Source organism: Nicotiana tomentosiformis, chromosome 12 (genome assembly GCF_000390325.3).
Source record: "Nicotiana tomentosiformis chromosome 12, ASM39032v3, whole genome shotgun sequence".
Lineage (NCBI taxonomy): Eukaryota > Viridiplantae > Streptophyta > Magnoliopsida > Solanales > Solanaceae > Nicotiana > Nicotiana tomentosiformis.
In genome coordinates this window covers 39892824-39908144 of record NC_090823.1, presented here as the reverse complement: position 1 = coordinate 39908144, position 15321 = coordinate 39892824, and the positions used below count along the sequence as shown (strand labels likewise).

The window sequence follows — 15321 nt, the reverse complement described above, 5'->3', positions numbered from 1 at the left end:
GCTTAGCTCTAAAATGATTCACAGGATTCTTTGAGAGACATATAGCACTAGAATTGTCACTGAATATTTGAAAATTTTTAAAAGATAATTCATAGTGACCCAATTAATGGGAAATCCAGAGTAGTTCAGTGAAAAATTGTCCAATGGCAATGTACTCTACCTCAGTGGTAGACAATGCCACTGATCCTTATTTTTTGCTATTACAGGAAATTAATGCTTTTCCCAGCAATTGACACATTCCACTAGTGTTTTTCCTGTCTTCTTTTTCACTTGCAAGATCAACATATGAAAATCCTTCAAGTTTAAAATTGTTAGAAGGTGGATATAATTGTCCATGCGAAGTAGTTCCGATAAGATAGCGAATTATTCACTTCACTACGGTTAAATGTCACTCCTTAGGAGCTGACTGAAACCTGGCATATTTACACACACTGAATATGACATCTGGTCGACTAGCAATTAAGTATAGGAGTGATCCACTCATTCCACGATACTTAGTTTCGTCCACTAATTTTCCTTTATCTTCTTTATCAAGAGTGGTTGATGGACTCACAGGTGTTCCAATTGCTTTAGCATTTCTCATGCCGAACTTTTGAATCAACTCCTTAGTGTACTTGGTCTGGAAAATAAATGTGCCTTTTTTTGATTGCTGAATTTGAAGTCCAAGGAAGAATGTAAGCTCTCCCATCATACTCATTTCGAAATCACTCTGCATGAGATTTGATAAATCTTTGCACAAAATAAAGTTAGTACTACCAAAAATAATATCATCGACGTAAATTTGAATAATGATATTACCTTCAGAGGATCTTTTGATAAATAATGTAGTATCTACTTTACCTCTGGTAAATCCATGATCAGTTAGAAATGAACTCATCCTCTAATACCAAGCTCGAGGGGCTTGCTTTAGTCCATAGAGGGCTTTAGTCAACTTGTACACATGGTAAGGAAATTGTGAGTTCCCAAATCCAGGAAGTTGTTTTACATATACTTCCTCATCAATAAAACCATCTAAGAACACACTTTTAACATCCATTTGAAAAAGTTTAAAACCTTTAAAAGATACATATGCAAGTAATATACGAATTGATTCTAACTGAGCTACCAGAGCAAACGTGACATCATAGTCGACTCCTTCCTGCTGTGAGTAGCCTTGAGCAGCTAATTTGGCTTTGTTCCTAACTACCTTTCCATCCTCATTTAACTTATTTCTGAATACCTATTTGGTTCAAACGATTGTAGCATTTTCTAGATTAGGCACTAGTTTCCATACTTGATTTTTGTCAAATTGATCAAGTTCATCTTGCATGACTTGTACCCAGTTGGAATCTTTTTGTAACGACCCGACCAGTCATTTTGAGCATTCTTTTTGGTGGCTTAAGGTCTCAAGAAGCTTCTTATTGTGTATCATGACTTGCGTGTATGGCCGGATTCGATTTTCGGATGATTCGGGATTGATTCGGAAGAATGATTCTAGTTTTAGAAGCTTAAGTGGCAAGAGTTGACCGGAGTTTGACTTTTATGTAGACGACTCTAGAATGGTATTTTGATGATTTCAATAGTTTCGTATCGGGATTTTGGACTTAGACGTATGTCCGGATTTAGATTTGGAGGTTCGTAGGTTAATTTGATGCATTTTGGCAAAAGTTGAAAAGTTGAAGGTTTGGAAGATTAAGAGGTTTGGCCGGGAGTTGACTTTATTGATATCGGGTTTGGATTTCGAGTCTGGGAGTTGGTATAGCTCCGTTGTATCATTTGGAACTTGCATGCAAAATATGACGTCATTCCGAGTTGATTTGATATGATTCGGCGCGAGTTGAAGAAGTTAAAAGTTCATAAATTTATTAAGTTCGATTTGAGGTGTGATTCGTAGTTTTCATGTTGTTTGATGTGATTTGAGGCCTCAAACAGGTCCGCATTATGTTTTGGGACTTATTGGTATGTTCAGACAGGGTCCCTAGGGGCTCGGGTGAGTTTCGGATAGGTTTGGATTGTGTTGCCCTCGTTTTTTATGTTTCGACGTCGTGTCTTCAAGCATAAATACCATATTAATCAAATGATCTCCAATTTCTATTTTTATTTAATTATTAGATTTGTATCATAATTACGGAGCAATAGCAAAAAGAATCATCAAATTTGGACATCGTATAATAAGTTATGCTCATTTTAGTGTCGGAGAAGAGAGTTGGTGATGGTGCTTCGCAGATGCGAAGTTGGGTCCGCATCTGTGACCCTGCAGGTACGAAAAGTGGTCCGCAAAAGTGGAAATAACAGCTGTAAATGCGCAGGTGCGGCCTTTTGGGCGCAAAAACAGAAATGCCTGTGTATAAAAAAATCAAACTGCGTTCTTTTGGTATTTTGAGCATATCTTGAGTTCTAGAGCTCCGATTTAGGTGATATTTGCGGTGTTCTCCTCGTATTTTCATGGGGGTCAATATATATAATCTTATTTTTTGTATTTTAACATGATTCCAGTATTTTATTTGTGAATTAATCCATGTTTTGATCGGATAATTGGGGGTTTTATCAAAAAAAATTCTAAAGATAATAATTAGATTTTGAACATCGATTCGGAGTCGGAATTGGATCAAATTAGTATGGTTGGACTCGTAATTGAATGGGTGTTCGAATTTTATAAATTTTGTCTGGTTCAAAGGTGCGGGCCCGAGGTTGACTTTTAGTTTTCATTAAAGATTGAAACTTTATTATCCGACATTATTTCCTATGATTTTTATTTATGATATTAAGTAATTTTGGCTAGATTTGAGCCGTCCATAGATTATTTCACATGAGAAGGTCATTTTAGAGTATCGATTTAGCTTCTTTGAGGTAAGTATCTTGCCTAACTTTGTGTGGGGAAACTACCCTTTAGGATTCGAGTCGTTTGTGCTATTTGTGTCATGTGAAAGCCGTGTACGTGAGGTGACAAATACGTACTCGGGCTTATATGTGTAAATTGACCGGTTTAGACTCTTTCATGTATTCATTTTGAATTGTTAGCACATGTTGTATCTTTTATTCATCATGTCTATTATCACGTGCTTTATTTGAAGTTGTCGTTACATGTCATATTCTTTACTTATTGAGTTTGCTTTTTTATGATTTATATGAAGTTGTTATCACTTTGATGATTATGTGATTTCTTTTATTGTGGAGTTATTCTTAGTTGAAGTTATTGTACATGATATCCCTTTTGTTGCCGTATTATTCTCATGCATTTAGACGTAGTACTAGTTCGTGCCATCTCTTTCATTGTTAGCCTAATTCATACACTAGGAGCTGAAGTTTGCCATTTCATGAAAATACTTTCACTATTGAGTTTATCCTTAAATAATTAATTAGAATTGAGATTATCAAAAGTCATTACTCGATTTTAATTAAAGTTGTGTAAACAGGGGTTGTCGTTCCTTGTTGAGTTACTTTCCCATTCCTGTTGTTGTTATTGAGATTTTATACACATTGTGTTTGAGCCGTGGGTTATTTGTTGTGGAAATATTGATATTGTTGGATATTTGGAAAGGTTGTGGCCTATGGGCACTTGTGTTACGAGTTGATACGTCGTGTTGTTGTGATGTTAGAATTTATGAATTGTTGTGTGGTTTTGGTTATTGTTATGCGAAGTATAAGGGTGACATTTCACTGTTGTTATGCGGAGTATAAGGGTGGCATTTCATCGTTATTGTAATGCGGAGTATAAAGGCGGCATTTCACCATTGTTATGCAGAGTATAAGGGTGGCATTTCACCGTTGTTATTATGCGGAGTATAAGGGTGGCATTTCACCGTTGTTGTTATGTGGAGCATAAGGGCGGCATTTCACCGTTGTTAAATCTACGGAGTGATAAGGGTGGCTATTGTGTTATTGTCCTGGCGGAGTGATAAGGATGGATATTATACGGAGTGATACAGAGTGATACGAGTGGCTATCGAAGAGATAAGGGTGGAAAATGTTATTGTCAAGGCAAAGTGATAAGGGTGTCTATTACACGGAGTGATAAGGGTGGCTATCGGAGAGATATGGGTGGCAATGTCAGGGATGATGTTTGATGGTTGGGAGACATTGTGTTGGTGATTTTCGTGTGATGGTGTGCTTTTCCTTGTGTTTGTCATACAACTTACGTGACTTGCTTTGCTGTTTCAATGAGCTACTCGATGTCTTTGATATTGCTTGTTGACTTGGGCTGCAGTAGTACACTCGCTCAAGCATACATTGTAGCATGCCACTTATACTTGCTTAGGAGTATGAAACTTGACATTTATTTATCATGCCCATGTGTTCTTGTATTATCTGTTTCCATGTTGATATTGAGCCAGCGACCATGCCGAGTGAATTGTAATTGTGAGCCTGTGACCATGCGGGCGGATTGTTATTGTGAGCCTGTGAACATGTCGGGCATATTGAGATATTATTATGTGAGTTGTCCGTGCGGTTATGATTCGAGATGTGGACACGAGGTGTCGTGAGTACATGATGGTGGGTTGAGACCCGTGACTTGTGACTATGAGATGAGGTATCACAGGGTGATTTCGTTATGAATCTTGTGTTAGCACGGCTTGATTAATTGATTGTCCTCTGTGTTCCTTATTTGGTTTCAACGATACTTCTTGGTGTTCTTGTTGCTTTATTGTTTATATCACATGTTGATTTTGTTGTCATTTACTGATTTATGCTTTCTATTATTAGATTTATACTTCTATACTGCACAGGTTACTTTGTCTAGTGAGTGTCTTGACTTGTACCTCGTCACTACTCCATCGAGGTTAGTCTTGATACATACTGGGTATCGACCGTGGTGTACTCATACTACACTTCTATATATTTTTGTGTAGATCCAAGTACTTCGGAGTCTGTGGATTGTTAGATAGCTGATCAGATATAGCTGTGGAGACTTCAAGGTATACCTGTCGTCGCGTTCGCAGGCCTTGGAGTCACCTTCAGAAGTTATTTGTGTACAATTTATTTCTATTCCGGAATAGTTGTACTTAGAGATTTTCTAGCAAACTCAGTTGAGCTTATGACTTGTACTACCGGTGTTGGGATTGTTGGCTTTGTATAAAAATTTCGGTCTCATATTTAATAGTTGTTGGTTGATTCTTTTGCCATTTATTCAGTAAGTGTTAGGCTTACCTAGTCTTAAAGACTAGGTTCTATCATGACATCCTACGGAGGGAAATTGGGGTCCTGACACTTTTAAGGCTTCGTCAACCTTCTTTGATTCGATTTGAGATATAAGTGCGATGTTAAACTTTTTATTGAGGGCTCCTTTGATTTTCATTCCATCATTTGGATTTCCTATGATGAATTTCTATGGATATTCACGTTTACGTCTCCATTCATGTGGTCTTGTTTCATCTGGATGAGTAGTTGACTCCTTCTGAGCTTCAGCATGATCGCTAATAGATTTATTAGTCGACGTTGTAGGTTCATTGCTGCTGTTAGTGGGTTTCTTTTGTTCCTAAGATTCATTCGTCTTCGATACGTCTTCATTGATGTCTTCATCACCTGCAATGATTCCTTCAGGGTTATTATCATCAAAGATAACATGAATTGATTCCTCTATACATAATGTACGTTTGTTATAAACTCTAAATGACCTACTATTATTTGAATAACCAAGAAATATACCTTCGTCGCTCTTTGGATCGAACTTACCATTGTTGTGAATGAAGCATTTGCTTCCGAAGGAATGAAAGTATCCTATGTTTGGCCTTTTATCTTTCCACAGTTCGTATGGAGTCTTCTTTATAATAGGTCGTATTAGACATCTGTTGAGAATATGGCACGCCGTGCTTGCTTCTGCCCAAAAGTGATTTGGTAGAGAGTGTTCTAATATCATTGTTCTGGCCATGTCTTGTAAAGTTCTGTTTTTGCGTTCAACCACTCCATTCTGTTAAGATGATCTAGGGGCTGAGAAGTTGTGAGTGTATCCTTGATTATTTCATAATTCTTCAAATGATGTCCTCTCAAATGCACCTCCATGATCGCTTTTATGGTTGAAATGAGGTACCCTTTTTATCTCTCAATTCTTTTGTAGAAGATCTCAAAGTTTTTCTAAGCTTCATCTTTGTGTGATAGAAATATTACCCATGTAAAGCGTGAGTAGTCATCAATAATAACAAATGCATATTGTTTACCTCAAATGCTAATAGTTCTAGTAGGTCCAAACAAGTCCATGTGTAGTAGTTGTAGGGGCTTGGTTGTGGATACAATATCTTTGGGTTTGAAAGAGTTTCTGGTATGTTTTCCAAGTTGGCATGCATCGCATACATGATTCCTAGAGAAATTGAGCTTAGGAAGACCAATGACTAGGTCATGTCTAGAAAGTTTTGCAATTAGGTGCATTGCTTGCATGGACAAGTTTCTTATGCTAAAGCCATGGGTCATTAGATATGGATGCCAGACAAATGTGACCATCTAAACTTTCAATGCAGTCTAGAATGTAAACATTTTAATACATTTTTCCTGGCAGAATAATTTTACTTGTCTCATCCTCAATAGCACAGTCTGCTTTCTTGAATTTGACTTCATATCTAGAGTCACACAGTTGGCTTATGCTCAGAAGATTATAGTTGAGTCCATCCATAAGATAAACTACTGTGATATCCCAGTTATTATTGAATGGAACTGAAACGATGCCAACGATTTTACCTTTCGAATCATCACCAAATTTGACCTTTCCTCCATTTATTTTTGTACCTTCTTTGAATAGATTCTTGTCGCCTGTCATGTGACTGGAACATGAACTGTCTAGGTGCCATTTCCCTTTTTTTGACTTTTCCTATGGTGTTCCTATAAAATAAAATTAGTACCTTCTCTTAGGTAGGTCCTTTTTGGTTAGTTCTAGTAATTATTGTTTTTGGGCTTCTAGATCCATCCTGGAATATTTGAGTTACAAAATCTACAAAAGAATATTTAAGTCCAGTTCTATTACAGCAATGACATACAGGAATGGATTTACCATTTGATCTACTGGCAGTGTCACAACTAGATCCATTTTCAATAGGTCTATTTCCAGTTGACTTATAAGTCGCTTGGTTTGACCTGACAAAGCTGTGACTGGTGGATTTGCGCATTCCATTGAGTTGCAATTTTAATTCTTGAACTTCTTCTTAAAATAACATCTCTTTCGATTTCACAAACTTCAAGTTTAAGTTTCCAGTCCTTCTTCTCCCTATTTAGTCTCCTAAATTCATTCAGAATCTTTTGAGACTCTTTTAGGGTGAGATCAAGAATGTCTTGTAATTCATTGCATCTATCACATTCATAAGGTCTTACCACACTAGATTCACCACGTGCCATGAAGCAATTTTCTGTTGCTTCCTTGATGTCGTCATCGTAAACATCTTCATATGTCCAGCAACCTGAGAACTTGTTCATATCGTTTTCTAATATAGTCATGAAACATAGGTTTGCAATTTCCTCATGCTCTAAATTGTCTTCATCACTATAGCTTCCAAAGGATTTATTTTTGTTAAATCCTCTTGAAACTTTTCTTTTGAGATCTGGGCATTTGGCTTGTGTATAACCATATTTTCCACATGCATACCATTTTCCATCGTTCTTTTCTTGTTCGTTGTATTGCCTTGAGTTTCTTCTGGAAGACATTCTTCCCTTTTTGGTATTCATGTATATTCTCATTAGCCCATTCATTGTTTTGGAGCCAATGGCTATGTCTTGTTCTAGTTCCTCGGCTTCTTATTCATTTTTATCTTCAGATCCTTCGATCGAGGTTTTGAAAGCAATTATTTTCTTCTTTTCTTTCTGTACTTGTTTTTAGCAATATGTTTTCTCAAAGGCAATGAGATCTCCTCGTAGTTCATCGTATGTCAATTTACCTGGATCTTGATATTCAAGAGCTACTACCTTTGTTTGCCAAGTAGTACGTAGACTCATTTGAATTTTTCTAACTGTCTCACCTCTTGAGTATGGTTTTTCAAAGGCTTTGAAATATAATATAATTTTGCTAAATCGAGCAAATATTTTCTCAATGGATTCTCCTTCTCTAATTTTAAAAAGTTCATAGTCATGGCTAAGCAAATTTATCCTTGTTTTCTTAACTTTGCTTGTCCATTCATAAGTTACTTCCAACTTATCCCACATTTCTTTAGCAGTATGACAAATTGAGATTTTCTCATATTCTTCTCCTCTTGTGGCATTGTATAGAAGATTTCATGCCTTGGTATTAACTTGTATTACTGCCATTTGCTTATCAGAATACTCATCTAGATCAATGGGTTCAGTGGATGTTTGTCCATTTGTTTTCATGCCAGACTTTTCTATTGGAATTAGATAGTCTCCCTTTTTGATTATGTGCCAAACTTTGACATCATAGTATTTCACATAGATCTCCATGCGAACTTTCCAATGCAAAAGGTGTTGTCCATTAAAGTATGGAGACCTTTCCTGTGAAGTTCCTTCTTGGAATAGAGCCCCGATGGTTACTTAATTTGACATGATATTTTCTTACTAGCTGTTAAGCAAAATCAAAATGTGAGACCCACTTTGATACTAATTGGAAGTGCAAGAGGAGGGGGGTTAATTGTCGATTTTTCTTTTTATAGCTAAGTAGTTGACTAGTTTAACAATTAGCCGACTAGAAATAGATGCGAGGTAAGAGCTAAAGACAGAATGTAAAATGTTGAATTAAATGACACCAAGTATTTTTATACTGGTTCGGATTCAATGTGAATCCTACTCCAATCCCCTTGGGTTGCAAGAGGGTTCTCTCTTCAAAACTCCTTGAAAACATCGTACATGTGTGTTCATGTTGTCACGAACACCAACTGCCTTTTTTGTACTAAGTAAACTCATTGTAATTTTGATACAATTCCTCATAAATATTTTTCTCTCTTCCTTCTCTCTACTAGTTACACAATAAATCACACTCGGGTTACAATGCTTGTTTAGAGTAGAGCAAAGAGCACAAACTTGGTTCGATCAAAGTATGTTTCTTCTCTTGGTTGTCTCACTGTATATATACACTTTGAGGGCTCTGCTTTTAATCCTGATTGTGGCATATCATGAGAGATTACAGACCCAAGGGAATTGCTCCTTGGAATGAATCGTAGAATGATTCTTTTCAAGAATAAGTGTGGAGCTTCTGTTGATTTGTCTTGACTGGTGGTTTTGATAGAGCTTTCCGTCGTTGAGCAAATCTTTCTTTCATTCAAACAGCCTAAAATAGATTCCTTGATTTCGGGAGTCAACGGCCTTCCTTTAATAAGTGGATGTTTAGTGCATTGATAGATATATCAAGAGGATTCTAAGCAATCTCAATCTCCTTTGATGTTTGTCCTTCCTTTATTATCTTCCTTCGTATGGACTGTTAGATCTTAGAGGATCTTTCTCTTCTTTTTCTTTGCTCCTTCTTTCTTGTCTTCCTTCATAGATATTTGACAATCTTCCTTTCCTTTGCTCCTGGAGTGTTCCTACAAGCAAAGATATATTATTTTTTATAATTAAAACTTGGATCTAACAAAGATTTGGTCTATTGCTTTGGAGAAGATGAAGTTGATTTTGAAGAGGCTTCGCACAACTCAGTCTAGACAAAAGAGTTATGCGGACCAGAAGGTTCGTGATGTAGCATTTATGGAGGGTGATAAGGCTTCTTAGAGTTTCGCCTTTGAAGGGTGTGATGAGATTTGGGAAGAAGGGCAAGTTAATCCCTCAGTATATTGGTCCATTTGAGGTGTTCGAAAGTATTGGTGAGGTGGCCTACAGACTTGCTTTGCCACCCAGCTTATCGGTAATTTACACGATATTTTATGTTTTCATGTTTCGAAAGTGTTATAAGGTTCAATCACATGTGTTGGATTTCAATTAAGTGCATTTTGATGAGAATCTAGCTTATGAATTAGAGTAGGTGCCCATTTTGGATATGCAGGTTCAGAAATTGAGATCTAAAGATATTGCATCAGTGAAGGTTAAATGGAGAGGTCAATTGTCTAAGGAAGCAACTTGGGATACTGAGCATAAATATGCGGAGCACTTATCCTCATCATTTTGACATTCCAAGTATGATTCAAAACTCGTTCGAGGATGAATATTTATTTAATAGGGAGAGAATGTAACGACCCAGTTGGTTGTTTTGTGTATTTGAGCCCCATTTCCCTATTTGATGCTTCACGTATGCTTGTTTGTTGTTTTATGACTTGCAGGGATTGTTGGTTTGGTTTAGGAAAGGTTTAGGAATAAAATATAAAACATAGTACCATTGTTGGAAGCCGAAGTTGTAAGAGTTGACCAAGGTTTGAATTTCGAATAGACGACTTCAGATTGGTGATTGGAGAATAGGTTAGTATTGTAATTATGGACTTAGGTGTGTGTTCGAATTTGTATTTGGAGGTTCCTAAAAGATTTATGAACTAATTGTAGAAAGTTGGAAATTTGAAGGTTTAGAGAGTTTATAGGTTTGACCAATAGTTGACTTTAATGATATCGGACTTAGATTGTTATTTTGAAAATTGGAATAGGCACAATTAGTGGTTTGGAAGATGTATGCGAAATTAATTTGGAATCCGAAATGTTTAGGCATGATTCAGACGTGTTCGGAAAAATTGGATGGTTTGAAAGTTAAGAGATGGATTTTTGTCTTCGATTTGTAGATTTTATTTTATTCATGATGATTTGGATCTTTGGGTTTGGATTAGATATTAAGACTTGTTGGTATGAATAGACAATGTCCGAGGAGACTCGGGTGCATTTCAGATTGGTTTCAGACCATTTGAGAATGGTTTGGTAGTTCTGGTTTGGTGCAATACACTAACGAAAGTTTGAGCATAGGTGCAAGGACATAGGTGCGACTAGTATGTTGCATCTGCAGAATTGAGTTGATCTGGGGTGTTTTTACCGATGCGAAGAGGGGGCCGCAGGTGCAAAATCACACCTACAGATATCGTAAGTGTGCTTGCGAAGATTGGTAAGCTTGGGTCATTTATGCACCTATGAAGGAAGTGGACACACCTGTGGAGTCACATATGCAATGCAAATGTAAAAGGTCGGTAAAATTAGTCAGGCTCGCAGTGAGACCGCATATACAGTGTCGCAAATGCGACCCTTTTGTCCGTAGATATTATTGCGACTCCAGGGTCGCTCGCGTGTTCCTATTGTTGATGGTCTGAGGGAATTAATACTTGAGGGGCCTCACAGTTTGTGGCATTCTATTTATCCAAGTGTTATGAAGATGTATCGTAAATTGAAGCAACATTATTGATGGTGGAGGATGAAACATGACATTAAAACCCAGGTGGGTAGACTCAGAAAATGATTATACCGGACTAGAAGTTGAAGCATATTGGAATGGATTTTGTGGTAGGCTTACCACGTACTTTGAGAAAGTTTTATGCCATTTGGTTCATCGTTGATAGTTTACTAAGTTTGTGAACTTTATACCAGTGGTGACTACTTGTACTTCGGAGAGGCTGGCCCGGATTTACATCCGAGAGATAGTCCATTTGCATAATATGCCTATATCTATTGTTTCAGATCGGGATGCTCAGTTCACATCTCACTTTAGAGAGTTATGCGGTGGAAGTTAGGTATACAAGTTGTGCTTAGCACTTCTTTTCACCCGCATACTGATGTAAGTTCAACCAGACCATTTAGATTCTTAAGGAGCTTGTGTGATTGACATTGGAGGTTACTGGGACCAATTCTTGCCCTTGGCAGAGTTTTCTTACAATTATCATCATAAGTTTAACTTTCAGATTTCTTTGTATGAGGCTTTGTATGGTCGATTATTATATTATTAGTTGGTTTGAGCGCGGTGAATCTAGGTGAAATTTGAGTACAAATGCGAGATGATTCTGAAAAGGTGAAGTTGATTCACGAGTGACTTCGTACAACTCATAGTAGGAAAAAGAGCTATGCTGGCAAGGAGGTTCACGATGTGGCATTTATGGAGTGTGATAAGGTACTTTTGAAAGTTTCACCCATGAAGGGTGAAATGAGGTTTGGGAAGAAAAGAAAGTTGAGTCTGAGGTTTATTATCCCATTTTAGGTGTTAGATAGAGTTGATGAGGTAGCTTATAAGCTTGCTTGCTTCCTCGCCTTTCGGGGGTTCATTCGGTAATTTATGTTTCTACGCGTTGACAGTATAATGAAGATAAGTCATATGTTTTGGACTTCAACATAGTGAATTTGGATGATAATTTGACCTATGAAGAAGAGCTGATAGCTATTTTTAACAGTCAATTGCAGAAACTAAGGTCAAAAAAGATTGCTTCGGTAAAAGTTCTTTGGAAAGGTCAACCGAGCAAGGAGGTTGAGCAATGAGGCTAGATGGTAAACAGAGCCAGATATGTAGAGCATATATCCACACCATATTTACAGTTCAAATGTTATTTTAAATCTGTTCAAGGAAGAATGTATGTTTAAGAGGTGGAAAACATAACGACCCAACCGTGTCAAGTTAATGTTGTGACACTGAGAAACGGGAGAGATCTATAGGAAGTCCCATCCAAGAAGAAAGTGACTTTTGATGATAAGTATACCAAAGCAAAAATTGATCTTACAATTACGAAAGAGGCAGGAAAAGCAGAGAAAGAGGTGGCGACAAAGCCATAAACCTATAGTTGACAAGCCATTGCCTCCTTTCCCTAAAACATTGCAGAAATGGAAGGATAATCCAGCATATAATTTCATGGATATTTTGAAGCAAGTTCAAATTAAAATTATATTGGTAGAAATCTGACAAGAATTACCAAAATATGCAAAGTACATCAGGGATATTGAGGAAAATAAGCACATGATGACTGAGTTTGAAACCATTGCACTCATAGAGGAGTACAGTTCGAGAATTCAGAGTAAGCTACCTCCTAAATTGAAGGATCAAAGGAGTTCACAATCCAAATTTCAATTGAGAAGCATGCAATTAGGCGAGCTTTGTGTGATCTTGGGGCAAGCATAAGATAGATGCCCTTGTCCGTGTTCCAACTTCTAGGGCGGGGAGATCCTCGACCTACTACAGTGGTATTACAATTAGTAGATAGATCCTTACTAATTCCAGAGGGTGTTATTGAAGATGAGTTGATCCAAGTGGGGATGTTCATATTCCCATCTAATTTCATCATCATAGATTACGAGCCTAATCAAAAATTCATGTTTATCTTAGGGTGACGATTCCTAGACACTGACCGAGTGATTGTTGATGTTTTTGAAGATCAAATGACCATGAGAATGGGCGACAGAGTAGAGGTTTTCAATGTGTATAGAGAACTCAAATTACAATCTCACTACGAAGACTTGGCCATAATTACAGTCGTGGATGAAAATGCAGCAAGAATAGCACTGTACATAATCATGGAAGGCCTTCTGAATAGGGCATTGCTAGGAGATAAAAGGAGTGTGAAGACGTGTTAGTATAAGAGTTAGTGCAAGTTCTCAACACGACATATCAGTATGTCCATGGGTTGAAGATACTTGAGGAAATTTATAGATCTTTGGTTTTGACACCACCATAATCATCTACTGAGGAGGCTCCAGAACTTGATCTCAAGCTTTTACTATCGCACTTACGCTATGCCAATATGGGTACTTATGAAACTCTATTAGTACTAATCTCATTTGGTCTATCTCATTTGCAGGAGGATAAACTGTTGCAATTGATCATGGATTATAAGCAAGCCATTGGCTGGACCATTATAGATAGGGAATCAGTCCATTATTCTGCATGAATAAGAATATATTGGAAGAAAGACACCAACCGAGTGATGAACAATGGAGAAGGTTAAACCTCATCATGAAGGAAGTGGTGAAGAAGGAGATTATTAAGCGGCTTGATGCTGTGATCATTTTTCCCATCTCTAATAGAAGTTGGGTGAGTCTAGTCCAGTGTGTGCAGAAAAAGGGAGGAATGAATATTGTGGTGAACAAGCAAAAAAAGTTGACATCCACTAGAATGGTGATGGGCTGGAGAGTATACATTAACTACAAAAATATCAACAAGGCTACACAAAAGGATTGCTTTCCCCTTCCTTCCATTGATTAGTTTTTGAAAAGGCTAGCCATACATGAGTAATATTGTTTCCTTGGCAGTTACTCGGGCTACAATCAAATAGTCATAGCTCTAGTGGATCAGGAGAAAACTATGTTTACTTGTCTTTATGGAACTTTTGCATTTAGAGGATGTCGTTCGGATTATGCAATGCACTGACAAATTGTCAAATGTGTATGATGGCTATTTCAACTAACATGGTGGAGAAATATTTAGAGGTTTTCATGGATGACTCTCCAGTCTTTGGGTCGTCCCATGATGATTTTCTAAGGAATTTGGCAATTTTTCTAGCTCTTTGTGAAGAAACAAACTTAGTGCTCAATTGAAAAAAGTGTCACTTCATGGTGCAAGAAGGTATTATCTTGGGACATATAGTATCAAAGCACAGGTTTGAAGTAGACAAGTCTAAGGTGGAGGCAGTTGAGAGATACAACCACCCATCTTTGTGAAGGGCGTCCACAGCTTCTTGGGACACGTAGGTTTCTATGGATGTTTTATTAAGGATTTTTCTAAACCTACTACTCCTTTGTGTAGGTTGGTAAAAAAATATATGGTGAAGTCATTCTAAGGCTAAGTGATTGGTGGCTGTACCAATCATCATCGCACTTGATTGGTCTTTACTGTTTGAACTAATGTGTGTTGCGAATGACCTCGCTGTTGAAATAGTGTTGGGTAAGAGAAAGGAAAAGGTGTTTCACTCCATATATTATGCTAGTAAAACCTTATGATGCCAAGATAAAATACACAACCACTAAAATGGAACTCTTGGTAGTTGTGTGGGCATTTGATAAATTTCGAGCCTACTTGGTGGGAACTAAATTCATCGTCCACATTGATCTAGTAGACATCGCGTATTTGGTTTCCAAGAAAGAATCCAAATCTAGATTAATGAGATGGGTTTAATTGTCACATGAATTTGACTTGAAAATACAATATAGGAAGGGAACATAGAATTATGTAGCTAATCACTAATCAATGTTAGAGAACCAGAAGCATGTGGAAGAAGGGGGAAAGATTAAGGAAATATTCTAAGATGACCAACTCTTTTCCATCACACATGATCTCCCTCCACGGTATGTTGGTTATGTGAAATTCATAATGAGTGGAGTACTTTCTCTAGAGCTACCAACTGAGGGGAGGAAGTGGTTCCTATATGATGTGAACTTCTACTTTTGGGATATACTATTCTTCTACAGGTTGTGTGCCAACCAGTTGATGAGGAGATACTTTTAAAGAAGGAGGTGGTCCAAATTTTGTATAAGTACCATGCCTCAACCTATGGTTGCCACCGTAGGGATGACAGAAAAGCTGCTAAGGTATTTCAATCG

At 37.4% G+C, this 15321-nt stretch overlaps 2 protein-coding genes across 2 annotated transcripts; both read right to left on the bottom strand.

Moving 5' to 3' along the window:
- Window positions 1–388: 388 nt before the first annotated feature.
- On the bottom strand, window positions 389–697 carry LOC138902518 (uncharacterized mitochondrial protein AtMg00810-like). The gene has a single exon (XM_070190393.1). The coding sequence runs from the start codon at window positions 695–697 to the stop codon at window positions 389–391; it is 309 nt and encodes a 102-aa protein (XP_070046494.1).
- A 183-nt stretch (window positions 698–880) lies between these two features.
- Window positions 881–7650, bottom strand: LOC117275986 (uncharacterized). The gene is made up of 2 exons (XM_033655333.2): window positions 7042–7650; window positions 881–1219 (listed from the first exon to the last, which is right to left on the bottom strand). Exons 1-2 carry the CDS (start codon window positions 7648–7650, stop codon window positions 881–883), a joined length of 948 nt encoding a protein of 315 aa, XP_033511224.2.
- Between the last annotated feature and the right edge of the window lie 7671 nt (window positions 7651–15321).

Excerpts from the sequence above, each read along its gene's own strand:
- LOC138902518 (XM_070190393.1), bottom strand. The coding sequence starts at position 697 with ATGAGTATGATGGGAGAGCTTACATTCTTCCTTGGACTTCAAATTCAG.
- LOC117275986 (XM_033655333.2), bottom strand. The coding sequence starts at position 7,650 with ATGAATGGGCTAATGAGAATATACATGAATACCAAAAAGGGAAGAATG. Across the intron at positions 1,220-7,041 it reads ACCAGTCACAGCTTTGTCAG|GTATTCAGAAATAAGTTAAA; the intron begins GTCAAACCAAGC and ends TGAACCAAATAG.